This window comes from Dasypus novemcinctus, unplaced genomic scaffold (genome assembly GCF_030445035.2).
Source record: "Dasypus novemcinctus isolate mDasNov1 unplaced genomic scaffold, mDasNov1.1.hap2 scaffold_302, whole genome shotgun sequence".
In the NCBI taxonomy this organism is placed as follows: domain Eukaryota; kingdom Metazoa; phylum Chordata; class Mammalia; order Cingulata; family Dasypodidae; genus Dasypus; species Dasypus novemcinctus.
This window is the reverse complement of record NW_026688267.1, coordinates 87,694-102,671: the sequence shown is the minus strand read 5'-3', so window position 1 is coordinate 102,671 and position 14,978 is coordinate 87,694. Positions and strand designations below refer to the sequence as shown.

The window sequence follows — 14,978 nt, the reverse complement described above, 5'->3', positions numbered from 1 at the left end:
CGGCGGGCGGGACGCCGAGGCGCCCGGGGCCTTCCTCTCCCGGCCTCTTAAACGGCCGCAGGCACGGCGGCTGCCTCGTGGACCTGGGCTCGTAGGCAAGGCGCTAATGGAGTAAAATGACACCGAAGGCGCTGCGTGTGTCGCCAGCTCATCGCTTTCTCCCCTCCGAACCTTGGCACTTGCTGTAACTTGCTCTGGCCCCATCAGCCCCGACCCCGCACGCTTACTGAACTCCTACACATCCCTCAAAGCCCTAAGGACAAGAGGAGTTTTGTTTCTCTGGCCAAAACCGAGACTCGGGGCCCAGTGCGCGGGGAGCGCGGGGCGGGCCCCGAGTCCCCTGCAGTCACGTGACGCGCGCTCCCGAATGAATGAATGAATGAATGAATGATGGGCCGGGCGGGGGCCCAGGGCAGGGCCCGGAGTCGGCCGAGGGCCTCTGCGCCCCCAGCCCCCGCGCGCGCCGAGCCCGAGGGGCCACGGGCGGGCGGACAAAGGCGCGCGGCGGGCGGGGGGCTCGCGGGCGGGGCGGCGCCTGCGGCCAGCGCGGCCGGGGCCTTTAAGGGGCGGGGCCCGCGCCCGGCGCGCCGCCTTCTGATTGGCCGCGGGTGACGTCACGGCGGGGCGGGGCGGCGCCTGCGGCCAGCGCGGCCGGGGCCTTTAAGGGGCGGGGCCCGCGCCCGGCGCGCCGCCTCCCGATTGGCCGCGGGTGACGTCACGGCGGGGCGGGGCGGGGCGGCGCCTGCGGCTCCCGCGCGGCCGGGGCCTTTAAGGGGCGGGGCCCGCGCCCGGCGCGCCGCCTCCCGATTGGCCGCGGGTGACGTCACGGCGGGGCGGGGCGGGGCGGGCGCGGCGGCGCGAAGATGGCGGCGGGGCCTGCGCGGCCGGGGGCGGCGGGCGCGGCGGGGGCGGCGGGGGCGCTGCTGCTCGTGGTGGGCGGCGAGTGCGGGCGCCCCGCGCTGCTGGGCTACGCGCGGGAGCAGCTGGAGCGAGGTCGGCGGCCGGGCCGGGCCGGGGGGCGGGGGGCGGGGGCGGGGGGAGGGGGAGGGGAGAGGGGGGGAGGGGGGAGGGGGAGGGGAGGGGTCCCGGGGGGGGAGCGAGCGCCCGGGGGGCCTGGGGGGACCTGGGGGCGATCGCGGGGTCGCGGGGGGCCCGGGATGAGCGCGGGGCACGGGGAAGGGGGGCCCGGGGAAGGGGGAGGGGGGCGCGGGGCCACCTCGGGGGGGGGGGGGACCCGGGGGTCGGGGCCGCCCCCCCCCCCCTCCGGGCGCAGGCCCAGGCGCTCCCCGCGGGCGCCCCCTGGGGTCACGGCCGGGCCTCGGGCCCGCGCTCGTGGGGAGGGGCCCGCGCTGCAGCCCCGCGGGGCGCCCCCTCTCCGCCCCCGGGGTCCGTCATGCGCCAAGTGGGTCGCGCGCGCAGACGCCCCCCCTTCCCCCGGCGGCCAGGCCCCCCGGCCCTGCGCCCCAGGCCCCTTTCGGGGCGCCCCACCTCCCTGCAGCGGGTGGGGGCAGGGCGGGGCCGGGGGGCCTCGTGCCGGGGGGGGGGGTGGGGGGTCCCTGCGGGTGCGGGCAGGGAGGGCGCCGGGCCAGGCCCGCGGGGCGCGCTTTCCGCACTGGGCGCGGCCGGGGTGGCCTGGGGCACCTGAAAGCACCGGGTGAGTCAGGCGGCACCTGTGCCCTCACCTGGCAGCGCTGGGGTTCACCCCTGCCCCACCCTCAGAAGCACCCAGGGGCGTGTCCCGAGCACCCATGGGCCGGTGCAGGGATGCGCGGGGTCAGGGTGGGGAAGGGCCCACAGCTTTAGGCGCGCCTTGGCAGGTGGGCTTGGAAGGGCCAGTAGGGTGGGGAGGGGGCGTCCCCAGGAGAGAGGCCGGGTGGGGCCTGGGGTGGCACTGCCCGGCAGGTGGGGGGGCTGGGGGTCCGCGTCCGGGGGTGCTGGGACAGGTGGGGGGGCGGCCGGCTCACACCCCCTGCCCCGCCAGGTGTCCGCTCCTGGGACGTGGACCCCGGCGTGTGCAGCCTGGACGAGCAGCTGAAGGCCTTCGTGTCCCGCCACTCGGCCACCTTCTCCAGCATCGTGAAAGGTGGGGTGGCGGCAGGGCTGGCGCGTCGCGCCGCTGCACCGATGGGGAAACCGAGGCGTGGGGGGGCCGGGACCCTGGCTCTCGGGGGGCTGGGAAGCAGGGCCTGGGCGTGGCCGGTGGAGGGAGGGGCCTCACGGGCCTGGCACACAGTAGGCGCTCAACGCACGGGGACCCGGGAGGCGCGAGGCGGGGGCTGTGGGGTGCCCGGGGGCCGCGGGGCGGGGCCCGCGTGTCGCCATAGGCTCCTGCTGAGTCACCCTGGCGGTCGGCGGCAGGAAGTGACCGTCCCTCGTCCCGGCCGGTCCTCGCGGCTCCCTGACCCCTCGCGGGCGGGGCTGGGAGTCCCGTCCACTCACGGCGCGGCAGCCGCGTGCCCGCCCCGTGCCTTGATCTCCCCGATGCGCCCTAGGGAGCACCACTGGCGGGGTCCGAGCTGGGGACGGGGGCCTCGGGGCCTCGCAGAGGGCACGGCGCAGGCTGTGGGCGCCGGAACCCGCCCTGCCCGCGCTCCTCGGCCTCCTGGGCTCGTGCCTGGCCGGGAGACGGGGCGCCCGAGGGGCTCACAGCCCTGGATGCCCGAGCCAAAACCAGGGGGGCCTGGCTCCCGCTCCTGCCCCCCGACGTCTGCCTGTCCGTGTCCCAAGGCCCGGTCGGGGCTCCCCCACCCCGCGTGGCCTCGTCCGAAGGACATGTCTTCAGGGGCCCCCGTTTGCAGACAGAGTCACGTCCGCGGGGCGGGGGGTGCCTCGACCGGCCCTTGGGGGACACGGTCGCCCCACCGGGCGCCCGGTGCTCGGCCCGATGAGGGGGCTGCTGCGCGGGCGCCGCCGTGAGGGCTGCTGGGCTCACACCCGCTACCCGCAGGCCAGCGCAGCCTGCACCACCGCGGAGACGCCCTGGAGACGCTGGTTCTGCTCAACCCATCGGACAAGTCCCTGTGTGACGAGGTAGGACGGCGCCCCGGGGGTCCCCGGAGCTCGGCCCCAGCTCCCAGGCCCACAGGGGAGACAGAGTGTCAGGAACGGCCACAGGGAGTCCAGGGGGAGCAGGGCGGGCTTCCTGGCAGAGGCGACGCGGGGCCGGGCGTTGCAGGATGAGCAGGAGTCTGCCAAGGGCACAGGGGGGGCTCCGAGCTCCTTCCCGGCGCACGGCAGGGACACAGTCTAGGGTCGGGGGTGCACCCGGGGTGCCGGCTGCGTCCTGCGGGGGCACGCCCTTGATGCTGTGCCCTCCTCAGCTCCGGAACCTTCTGCTGGACCCCGCCCCGCACAAGCTGCTGGTGCTGGCAGGGCCCTGCCTGGAGGACACGGGGGAGCTGCTGCTGCAGACGGGCGGCTTCTCGCCCCACCACTTCCTGCAGGTCCTGGCGGACAAAGAGGTGCGCCCCCCCACCCCACCTCCGTGCGGGCATCCGGGGTGCCGGGGGCCAGACTGACCCCCGAGGCGGGGCGTGAACCTGAGCCCGCGTGGAGCCGAGTCACGCTGCGTGCCTGGGTCCTCGGGGCTGTTGGGAAGGTCGGGTGAAGCCCCCAGTGTCCCCAGGCAGGAGATCAGGGGGCGGCTAAGGGGGAGCGGCTCCCCAAAGGGCTGCGTGTGGAGAACGGTGAGTGCAAAGGGCCTGGGGCAGTGAGGGGCTCGGGCGGTCTGGGGCCCGGCAGGGCGTCTCGCTCTGGGGTTTCGGCGGAGGGGCCTGGGTGAGTCGGGGGGCGTCCTCACGCGCCACCCCACCCGCAGGTTGGGGAGCTCCTGGCCTCCACGCCCGCGCCCCCCGCCCCGCCGACGCTCACCATCGCCTGCCCGGCCTTCGGGGGCTGGGACCGGCTGGCGTCGGGCGCGCCCGGCCTGGGGGGCCGCGTGCGGCTGCGGCTGAACCCCCCGGCGCAGCTGCCGGCCTCCGAGGGCCTGCGCGAGTTCGTGGAGTACGTGGCGGAGTCGCTGGAGCCGCCGTCGCCCTTCGAGCTGCTGGAGCCGCCGGCCGCCGCCGGCTTCCTCAAGATCGCGCGGCCCTGCTGCTACGTGTTCCCCGGCGGCCTGGGCGACGCCGCCTTCTTCGCCGTCAGCGGCTTCACCGTGCTGGTCAACGGCGGCTCCAGCCCGCGGTCCAGCTTCTGGAAGCTGGTGCGCCACCTGGACCGCGTGGACGCCGTGCTGGTGACGCACGCGGGCGCCGACAGCCTGCCCGGCCTCAACAGCCTGCTGCGGCGCAAGGTGGCCGAGCGCGAGGCGGCGGGCGCGGCCGGCGGGGACGACGCGCTGCGCAGCCTCGTGTCGCCCGACCTGGGCGTCGTGTTCCTGAACGCGCGCGGCGCGCCCGGGGCCCCGGCGGCCGAGGCGCCGCTGGTGCGCGGCGAGGACGAGGCGGCGCTGGCGCTGCGCCTGCTGGGCCGCCTGGGCATCGCGCCCCTGCCCCTGCGCCGCGGCCCGCAGCCCGCGCAGCCCGCCGTGCTCTTCCAGAAGCTCGGCGTGGGCCGCCTGGACCTGTACGTGCTGCACCCCGCGGCCGAGCCCGAGCCCGCGCCCTCGGCGTGCGCGCTGCTGGTGTGGCGGCCCGCGGGCGCCGGCGACAAGGTGGTGCGCGCGCTCTTCCCGGGGCGCACGCCGCCCGCGCGCCTCCTCGAGGGCCTGGCGCGCCTGCAGCACCTGCGCTTCCTGCGCGAGCCCGCGGTCACCGCGCGCGACCTGGACGCGCCGCCGCGCGCCGACAGCCGCGAGAGCCTGGGCTCGCGCGACAGCCTGCGGCGGGAGGGCCGGCCGGCGTCCGCCAGGCCCGGCCAGGAGCGCCCCGGGGCCCCCCGCAAGGAGCCGGCACGGCCCGAGAGGGAGACCCGGGTCCCCGGAGCGCGCGATGCGAAGAGAGAGCCCCGGCCCGGCAGCGCCCGGACACAGCCCCGGGACGCGCGGCGTGTGGCATCCGCGCCCGACCCCAAAAAGGCGGGGGCCCCTGGGACCAAACCCCGGAGGGCGCCCGGGGCCCCTGCAGAGGGGCCGCACAGCACCCCCAGCTTCCGCTGCGCCGAAGGAGGGACCCCCCCGGGCCCCGGCGGCGGCTCCCCCGCCTCCCCGCTGGCGGCCACGCCCGGCCTGGAGCACAGCCTGGAGCTGGGCCCGAGCCCGGGGGGCGGGGAGGGCCCCGAGACCAGCCCGCCGCGCCCGCGCTCGCCCGAGCCCCCCGAGCCCCCCGAGCCCCGCCCCGGGCCCGACGGCTCCGGGCGCCTGTCCCTGAGCCCGCTGCGCGCCGGGGAGCCCGCGCCCGACGCCTCGCCCACCGTGACCACGCCCTCGCTGCCCGCCGAGGTGGGCTCCCCGCACTCCACCGAGGTGGACGAGTCGCTGTCCGTGTCCTCCGAGCAGGTGCTGCCGCCGGCCGCGGGCGAGGCGGGACTGGTGCTCCCGCTGCGCGGCCCCCCGCGCGCGCCGCTCCGCCTCGCCGCACGACGTGGACCTGTGTCTGGTGTCGCCCTGCGAGTTCGAGCACCGCAAGGGCGCGCCCCGCGGCCTCGCCCGGCGGCTCCGACGGCAGCAGCGCGCGGTCCCAGCAGCGGGCGGGCGGCCCGGGGCCCGAGGAGACGCCCCCCACGTCCGTCAGCGAGTCCCTGCCCACCCTGTCCGACTCCGACCCCCTGCCCGCCGCGCCCGGCCCCGTCGACTCCGACGAGGACCCCGAGAGCTTGGAGTGTCCTCGCCGCCGCGACCCGCCGCCCGCCCCGCTCAAGGACCCCCGCCCGCTGCCCGCTGCCCCCGGCATCTGCATGGTGGACCCCGAGCTGCTGCCCCCCGAGCGGGCCCGGAGGCCCCCTGCTCGCTCCGGCTCCGGCCCGGGCCCGGCCGGCCCCAGAGCCGCTCCAGCGGCCGCTGCCAAGGCCAAGGCGCTGGCCAGTGGGGACCGGGCTGCGCGGCCGTCCAGCGCCCGGGGAGCGCCCGGCGAGAAGGCTGGCGCGGCGCCCCTGTCTCGGAAGCCCTCCGTCCCCAAAGCGGCCGCACGGGCAGTGTCGGGTGAGTGCAGGGCGCGCCCGCGGGTCCGCTGGGAGTTTCCCACCCGCAGGTCGGGAGGTGGAGAGGGAGGGGCGCCCTCAGCAGGAACCACGTTTCCTTTCAGGTGCCGCCTTCTCCGGGGGTCCCTAGAGCGTGCGCCCCAGCCAGGCTCAGGACCCGCGGGGGGAGGTGGGGCGGGGCCACTTAGGGACCCGGCCACGTGGGGACCCCGTCCAGACCCCGGAGGACGGGACTGCAGCACGAGCAGCTCGGGCCCTCGAGCCCCCGTTGCTGGCGGGTCCCAGTTCCCAGCTCCGCCCGCAGCCCCTGGGGGCGCGCCGCCTCGGGCTCCATGCAGCTCTGGCCCTGAGCCACGTCTGGACAGGCCACCCGTGCAGCGGGCCCGGGCGGCTCGGGGGCTCTTCTCGGCCCGCGGGGTCCCGCGCTCTTAGCTCAGCGCGCCCAGAGCCTCGGGCCGGCGGCTGGGAGAAGGGCGGGGGGGCGGGGGGGGGGCCGGGGTCCTCACTGGCGCGGCTCACGGAGGGTGTCCTCCCGGCTGGACTGGGTTCCGGGGGTCCCCAGGCCCTGCTCCCGACGCGGTGGCGGGAAGGGGTGGCACCCACGGCCGGGTAGGTCCACACGGGGCAGCTGTTGTCCAAAAGGGGCTCTCCAGGGCGGGGAGCACGCGGCCCCCTCCCGGCGCTCCTGCGGCTCAGGGAAACCGAGGCTGGGGGGCGCCACTCACCCCAAGCTTGTCCGCCCCGTAGCGCCCACCCGGGCTCCTGAGACCCCCGCCCTCACTCCCAGCGGGTGGGGGGAGCCCCCTCCTCGCTCCGGCCGGGGAGGGGCTTTGACCAGCCCCCCTCCCCGCAGGGACCGCCGGCAGCCGGTCAGGGGGCGCGGTGGCCGCCCCCGGCAGCCCCGTCTACGTGGACCTGGCCTACCTGCCCGGGGGGCGCAGCGCGCAGCAGGTGGGCGAGGAGTTCTTCTCGCGGGTGCGCGCGCTCTGCTACGTCATCAGCGGCCAGGACCAGGGCAAGGAGACGGCGCTGCGCGGCATCCTGGACGCGCTGCTGGCGGCCAAGGCGCGGTGGGACCGCGAGCTGCAGGTGCGCGCCCCCCTGCCCTCCCCCTCCCCTCCCCTCTCCTCTCCTCCTAGCTCCCTGGAGTCGGAAGGCGTGGGGGTGCGCATGCGCTCGTCCCTGGCGGACCCAGCGCAATGGGAGCCTAGCCGGGGGGGCGTGGTCAAACCCGGGGGCGTGGCCAACCCCTCCCCGGACGTGGGGGGGCGTGGCCGACGGGGCTGTAACCTGGCGGGGGCGTGGTCGGGCCTGGGGGCGTGGCCGGGGGCGGAACCCGGTGGGGGCATGGCTGGATCCAGGGACATGGCTGGGACAGGGGCATGGTCTGGTGGGAGTGGTCGGCCCGGGCCGGACCATAACCTGGTGTGGGCGTGGCCGACGGCTGTAATCTGCTGTGGGCGTGGCCGGCCCGGGGCGTGGCCTGGTATGGCCTGCGGGGCTGTAATCTGGTGAGGGTGTGGCCGGCCCTGGGCGTGGTCTGGTGTGGGCGTGGTCTGGCGTGGGCGTGGCCGACGACTGTAATCTGGTGTGGGCGTGGCCGGCCCAGGGGCGTGGCCTGGTATGGCCTGCGGGGCTGTAATCTGGTGAGGGTGTGGCCAGGCCCGGGGGCGTGGTGTGGGCGTGGCGGGCCCTGGGCGTGGTCTGGCGGGGGCGGCCCCGGGGGCGTGATGTGGGCGTGGCCGACCCAGGGCTGGTCTGGGCGTGGGTGGCCCGGGGGCGTGGTGTGGGCGTGGCGGGCCCTGGGCGTGGTCTGGCGGGGGCGGCCCCGGGGGCGTGATGTGGGTGTGGCCGACCCAGGGCTGGTCTGGGCGTGGGCGGCCCGGGGGCGTGGTCTGGCGGGGGCGGCCCCGGGGGCGTGATGTGGGCGTGGCCGACCCAGGTCTGGTCTGGTCTGGGCGTGGGCGGCCCGGGGGCGTGGTGTGGGCGTGGCCGGGGGCGTGGCCTGGCATGGTCTGCGGGGCTGTAATCTGGTGAGGGTGTGGCCAGGACGGGGGGCGGGGCATGGCCTAGCGTGGGCGTGGCTAGCATGGGCGTGGGCGGTGGCCCGGGGGCGTGGTGCGGGCGTGGTCTGGCGGGGCGGCCCGGGGGCGTGGCCGGTGGCCTGGGGGCGTGGTGTGGGCGGGGCCGGCGGCGCCCTCACCTGCGCCCCCCGCAGGTCACCGTGGTCCCCACCTTCGAGTCGGCGGCCATGCGCGAGTGGTACCAGGAGACGCGCGCGGCGCAGCAGGCGCTCGGCGTGACGGTGCTGGGCAGCAGCAGCACGGTGGCCATGCAGGACGAGACCTTCCCCGCCTGCAAGGTGGAGTTCTAGCCCCGGGAATAAACGCCTGCCCCCGGCTGCCGCCTCTTCCTTCTGGCTCGCTGGCGGGGAAACTGAGGCGGGGCGGGCCTTCCAGCGCACACACCTGCGACGGCTGCAACCCCCCCCCCAATCAGGCCCCGAGACTGACCGCGGGTGGTGGTGCGTGGAGGGGAGTGGGAGGGGGGCTGTGGGGGGGTGAGGAGCCTGCTTCCAGTGTGGGGGGGGGCGGTCCCCTAAACGGCTCCCTCCGGGTGCTGGCCGCGGCCTGGGGAAGGGGTCTCTGCAGGTGTGCGGCCGTGAGGGTCCCAGATGACGCCCACTGGGTTATCCGGCGCCCCCTGAACCCAGCGGCAGGTGTCCCTAGGGAAGGAGGCAGCAGGCACGGGGAGGGGGCCGGGGTGGCAGGGCGGGGGCCACAGCAGCTGGGAGGGGCAGGGTCCCCCCCCCAGAGCTGCGGGGTGACAGAACCCTGCCAGTCAATTCCCGCTGTTTTCAAACGAAGATCACGGCCTGTCCTGAGCCGGTGCAGACGACTCCACGTGGCCTGTGGTCCCGAAGGGTGTCCCCGTGTGGACCCTGTGTCCACAGGCGATGCCAGAGGCAGAGCCACCGGCCAGTGCAGGCTGTGCGATTCAAGCTGAAATTAAACGTAGAGAAGGACAAGCCGGAGTGAAATGGGAGGGCCCTAAAATCCTCATGTTATTTGAAGAGGGCCACGTTTAATTTGGATGAGCAAAGTAAGAATATTTAAAGTTTCTACAGTAGAAATAGTCCATAACCTTCACATCAGTAGAGGAGGAAAATTAGAGTTAAAATGAATGAGAAAATTCAATAGAAGGCTCATAAAGGTGGTGGTACACATGGAAAGCCCAAAGATCATGGAAATACATAAAAATTGCTGGTATTTTTAGAAAATATAAACAGATGAAAATTCTACTTAAAAGGTAGTGTCAGGCTTTTTTTTTTTTTTAACTCAAGCTCTATGTTGGTTACAAGAAATGCTTAAGTTAAAGATGCTGAAAAATTTAAAGGATGGGAAAAGATAAATCTGGTAAATATTTTAAAAAGCAAATTGGAAAAATTAAAGCAGATATAGTCATGCCAATAATAAAGTTATATTTTTGGTATGTTCCTGGAAATAAGGCGCATCAAATCAGACCTTTTACTTAAGCAAGATCTAACCGTTCCAAACTTGTACACACTTAATAACAGAGCCCCAAAATGCATAAAGCTAAGAGTCACTGGAGGACATCACAAGTTAGTCTTCTTTTCCTTATAGTCTAATAAATTTCCTAAAATTGATATGTTTCAAGGAAGAACTCCACCTGGTCTTGGTAAACTTGTGGAAATCTGGGCTTTTCACTCTCAGTCCTTGGTGGTTCTCCCGTTGCCGCTGTGTCCCTCCTCACATGGGCCTCAGGTCACGAGACGGGGGCTCCGGCAGCTGCCACATTTCCTTGGACACGGCAGGTGACAGGAGCCTGCCCACAGCTGAGCAGGGAAGCTCCCCCTGCCTTGAACCCAAGACCCCCAACACCCCTCCGTGCTGCTCACTGTTCCCCGCAGAGTTCCTTTTGCCTCAGGCAGCTGGTGATTGTCTGAGGCCGTGGGGCGCTCTGGGCCCTGCGGGCGCTGCTCTCCCGCTGGGGGATGAAAGCGTACGTGGATGAGCGGGGCCGTGTGCCAATAAAACTTTATTGACACAAACAGCAGTGGGCCAGACGCCTGGTCTGGGGCCTCCGTCCCTAACCGTTTCCCACCCATGTGGGGCCTGGGGAGCTGTTTGGGGAAGGAAAGACCCCCGAGGCAGGATTTTGGCATGAATTATTAATAGAATGTTTTCAGGTACAAGGAAGGGGCCTGCTGTTGTTTTTTGAACAAATGAAGTGAAAGGGGAATTTATCGGCCGCCACGCCTGGAGTCCAGGAGGGTGCAGCCTTGCGCACGGCTGGCCGGCGGTGGCACTGTCCAGCTTGGCCCTGCCCCTCTGTCCCTTTGAGCTGGGCCTGCAGCGCTGCGTGCCCAGGCTGGGGTGCTCGGCCCTCGGGCTCAGCGGGGGGGCTGCCCCAGCCCCCGCCTTCCCGGCCCTGCCCGCAGCCGTCACCCTGCCGGGCTCCTTCCCCTGGCTCTGAGGTGGGCTCTGTCTTCCCTCCCCCCCATCGTCTATTTGCGTCCGTCTGTCTCTCTACCTCTTGTCTATCTTTGTCTCCCACCAGCAGCTGTCTGGCCCAGCCCGGCTGCACTCTGCTGGGAGCACTAAAAATACCTCCCGAGCACCTGGGGGCCGTTGAGTGGGGGGGGCAGGAGCAGCTGGCAGCCCCCACATCCTGCCCACCTGCGCCCCCAGGGCTGCCGCCGCCCCCGCGTTCGCTGCTGCCCTTAGCGGGCAGGCGTCCTGCCGGCCCCGCAGCTGCCGGCAGACGCGCCCACGGGGTCCTGGGCAGAGGTGGGGCCAGGGCCCGAGGCGAGGTGCCGGCCGCATCCGGAGAGGGGGGCGCGCGGGGCTGCAGAGTCGGCCCGGTCCAGGCCCACCTGCTCCACCTCCGGGGAGCCCCCCGGCCCCCCTGGCGCTTTCATGCCACCCCATCCATGGCCACATTTCCGCGTCCACCTGTACCTCGTTTGTTCCTACACGCTGACTTACGTCCGTCCTCCCTGCAGATGGAGCCATGAGGGCAGGGCCAGGCTGCCACGGGGTCCCCAGTGCCCAGGACACAGGCTAGCAGTAGCTTCACACAGTAGGTGCCCACCTCCAGCACACAGTAGGTGCTTACCACCCTCTGGCACAGTGGGTGCCCACACCCCAGCTCACAGTAGGTGCTTACCACCCGCTGGCACACAGTGGGTGCCCACACCCCAGCTCACAGTAGGTGCTCGCCACACACTGGCACACAGTAGGTGCTCATCACCGGCCAGCACACAGTAGGTGTCCAGGAGAAGTTGTAGTACTCTGCAGTACTTACTGGGTGACTGCAGGCCCCTGGCTTAACCTCTCTGGGTATTGCCCCCCTCCTTGGCCGCCTGGGGCTATACTGGGGGGTTGGGACCCCAATTTCCTTCCACTGCCTGCTCGGCCGGTGCCCCCTTGGAGCATCACCACCTGTCCCCGAGCCTCAGTTGCCTTCAAACAGGAGCCACTGCCCTCCCCCCCAGGGAAGCAAGGGGCTCCGGGGAGGCCAGAGGGGGGCTCTCCAGTTGAGGGCCCACGAGGGGCTGAGTGCTGAAGGCAGATGCAGAGGGGGCCGTCCCCAGGTGCAGGACGGGCAGGTGCAGCAGGAGCAGCTTCCTGCCGTGGCGAGGGGCGGGGGAGGTGGGAGGGGGTTCTGGGTTTGGAGTGGGGGGCTGCCTCTGTTTCAGCCTCCCCCTGCCTCCGCCCGGGGAGGGGTGCACTCACAGTTTTGAAACCACCACTGCGCTGCTGCAATCCAACAGTTATGTAAGCCGAGGGTGGGGGGCCGGGGGCTGGGTGCTGGAGGGCGCGGGTGACCCCGGGGGAGGCCGAGAGTGGGCGCCGGGCGCGCGTAGGTGCCCGCGTGGGGCCGGCGCCGTGAGGTGGCCTCGAGAGGCCAGCAGCGGGCACACCTAGCGCGGGTCCTGCGGCAACACCAGGGGCCCCGTGCAGGAAGGGCGGGAAGGGAAGTGTTTCAGCCCGGGGATGAGGCGCGCCCGCGGGAGCCACCGCCACCAGCTCGGGCCCGGGGCCGGCCACAGCCCCTCCCCTGTCCGCCCAGCTGAGGGCCGCACGCGGGAAGAGCCCGGAGGGGAGCGCGCCTCCAAACCATCTTCTGACCGGGCCCCCCAAGACCGCCTGGGACGGGAGGGGCACGCAGGGGGCCTGGGTGGAGCGCACGCGGCGCCTCGTCCCGCGCGGCTTCGGTCCTCAGTGGTGACGCGTGCGCTGCTGATGTGCGGTGCTCACGAGGGCGCCACAGTAATTCTGTAAATCCAAAGCCGGCCTCCAATAAAATACTGATTGCAACAAGCAGAGGCCGTGGTTGCCAGGGGGACGTGGAGGCCGGCGGGGAGCAGGGGGGCCCCGGGGACGGGAAGGGGCCGCTCGGACTTGGAAACACCCGTGGGATGCTCCTCCCGGACGGTGGACTGGCGCAGCCTCAGTTTCCCCATCTGTACAGTGAGGCCTGAGCGTGTCCCGCTCCCACGCTTGCCAGGAGCCTCGCGCGCCCTGCTCAGCGCCTGGCGCCCCGTGGGGGCTCAACGAGCGGCCGCCGCCCCTCCGCGCGTGCCGCCGTCCCCGGAGGCGGGAGCCGCGCCTGTCGCTTTAAAATATGCAAATGCCGGGGGAATAAAAGCGGAGCCGCCTCTCCGGCTCGTCCAATCGGCGCGCCGGGCGGGCGGCGCGGCCAAGGGGGCCCGCCCACGGCGCCGTCGCGGGGGCGGGGCCTCTCGGGGCCACGCCCCGGGGGCGGGGCCAGGCGGCGGCGCGCCGCAGCCGCGGAGGGCGGGGCGGCTCGGGTGTCGGCGCCGGCGCGGCAGGTGGCGCGGGCGGGGGGCTCGGCGCGGGCGCGAGGTGAGTGCGACCCCGGCCCCGGCCCCGCGCGCGCGCCCCGCGCCCCGCGCCCCGCGCCCCGCGCGCGCCCACGGCGGCAGGGCCCGGGGGCTGCGCGGGGGGCGCCCGGGCCCCCCACGGCGGCGATGGGGGGGGGCTCGGCGGGCGTAGACGGGGACCCCCTCCCCGAGACCCCCGTCCTCCGGCTCCACCCGGCGTGCAGGGGGGCGCCTGCGACGCGAGACCCCTCCCCGGATCCCTTTATTCTAAGCCTGCCACCTGGCGTGGGGCTCCGGGGCTGCCAAGACGGGGGCGACAGCGAGGGGAGACCACCCCCCAAATCCTCTCTTCCCAGCTCCCACCCGCCGGCCCGGGGGGACGGAGATGGGGGGCTCGTGCCCCTTTGTGACCCCAGCCGGGCCCGGAGGGCGCGGGGACGGGGGCTCCCTGGTCTACACCATCCGGCCGAGTGCCCCGCCCCCAGCGGTGCAGGGCGGTGGGGGGCTCCCCGCCCCCCCCCCCCGGCAGCCCCCCCAGAGCCTCGAATGGTGGGGAGGGACGAGCGGGGGTCCCCAGCCTGGCGGGCCCAGGCCTGACGGGGCGGGAGGTGGACTGGGGGGGCCTGGGGAGGGGCCGAGCATCTGTCCCCCCCGGAGACTGAAATAAATGGAGGTAAATGGGGATCCGGCCGGGCTGGCGGGGAGTGGGGTGCGGGGAGTGGGGTGCGGGCAGGGGGCGGGGGCGGCCCTCCGTCCGCGCGGCCGGAGCAGGAGCGCCGGGTCAGGCCTGACCCACCACTGACCTTGGGCAGGTGGAGGCCCTCCCCGGGCCGCACCTTCCGGCTGAGAATCGGGGTGCGTCCCCGAGACCCCCCCCCACACACACACACCCCTCTTTGCGGCTTTGGGACACCACGGCTTTGCGTCAAGGGCGTGTGGCTTCGGGGCCGGAGACGCAGGGGTCTGGAGCCCCCGACGGGCCTCAGTTTACCTCTCTACGAAATGGGCTGGCGGCCGCACCCCGGCGATGCCCGGGGCCCCGAGGGGCCCACGGGGGAGGCCGAGAGGCTCTGCCAGCCCGGGGCGCCCCACGCAGGCACGCCCTGCCCCACATACCGCCTCCCACGCCAGGGGCAACCGGTCCTGCTGGGTGGGCCGGGCTGGGGGGGGCACCAGGCGCCGCGGCCCCGCCCCACGCCCCCGGCTTCCCATCGGCCCCCGCCCGGGCGTGGGCAGCTCCCCACCCAGCGCCCCATGTGTTCTGCCGTGAAGTGGGGGAGGCCGCGGGGCCCCAGTGGTCGTTGAACGCGCGCTGCCGCCCGAGCGAGCGTGAAACGGGGTCACGGCTGACGGGGGGGGCGCGAGGAGACGCCTGCCTGGCGGTCAGGTACACAGTCGGCGCTCAATAGGTGTTTGCCGATGAAGCGGGCAGGGCGCCAGTGGGAAGAGCTGCCGTCGCCCGGGCAGGTGCCTCAGTCTCCCCACGGGGGTCACGGCTGACGGGGGGGCGCGAGGAGACGCCTGCCTGGCGGTCAGGTACACAGTCGGCGCTCAATAGGTGTTTGCCGATGAAGCGGGCAGGGCGCCAGTGGGAAGAGCTGCCGTCGCTCGGGCAGGTGCCTCGGTCTCCCCACGGGGGTCACGGCTGACGGGGGGCGCGAGGAGACGCCTGCCTGGCGGTCAGGTACACAGTCGGCGCTCAATAGATGTTTGCCGATGAAGCGGGCAGGGCGCCAGTGGGAAGAGCTGCCGTCGCCCCGGGCAGGTGCCTCGGTCTCCCCACGGGCCGTGACCCAAATGAGAAGCGGCCGGATTGTCCGAGGGGCCGCGGCCCGGTGGGAGAGCCACGGACGTGCGCCCCCGCCGGGAGGACCCCGAAACGCCCTCCTGTGTGCGCCGGGGGGCTGCCAAGCCCGAGGCCCCCCCGTTCCTCGGGACAGGTCACCCAGCGGGTGTCAGAGGCTCGGGACGACCTGGGGTGCAGGGTCAGGCCGCCTGGCCACTGACCGGCTCCCGCCCCGTTTTATCTGCT

The 14,978-nt window shown here is 73.1% G+C and overlaps 1 protein-coding gene across 1 annotated transcript; it reads left to right on the top strand.

The window, feature by feature from the left end:
* Positions 1-863: 863 nt before the first annotated feature.
* Positions 864-9,742, top strand: MAP1S (microtubule associated protein 1S). Its single transcript, XM_058292812.1, is given in 9 exon segments — positions 864-993; positions 1,982-2,083; positions 2,948-3,030; positions 3,321-3,461; positions 3,818-5,485; positions 5,487-5,572; positions 5,574-6,076; positions 6,929-7,164; positions 8,294-9,742. Coding segments are annotated over 9 exon segments (3,105 nt in total). The 3' UTR covers positions 8,450-9,742.
* Positions 9,743-14,978: the final 5,236 nt, after the last annotated feature.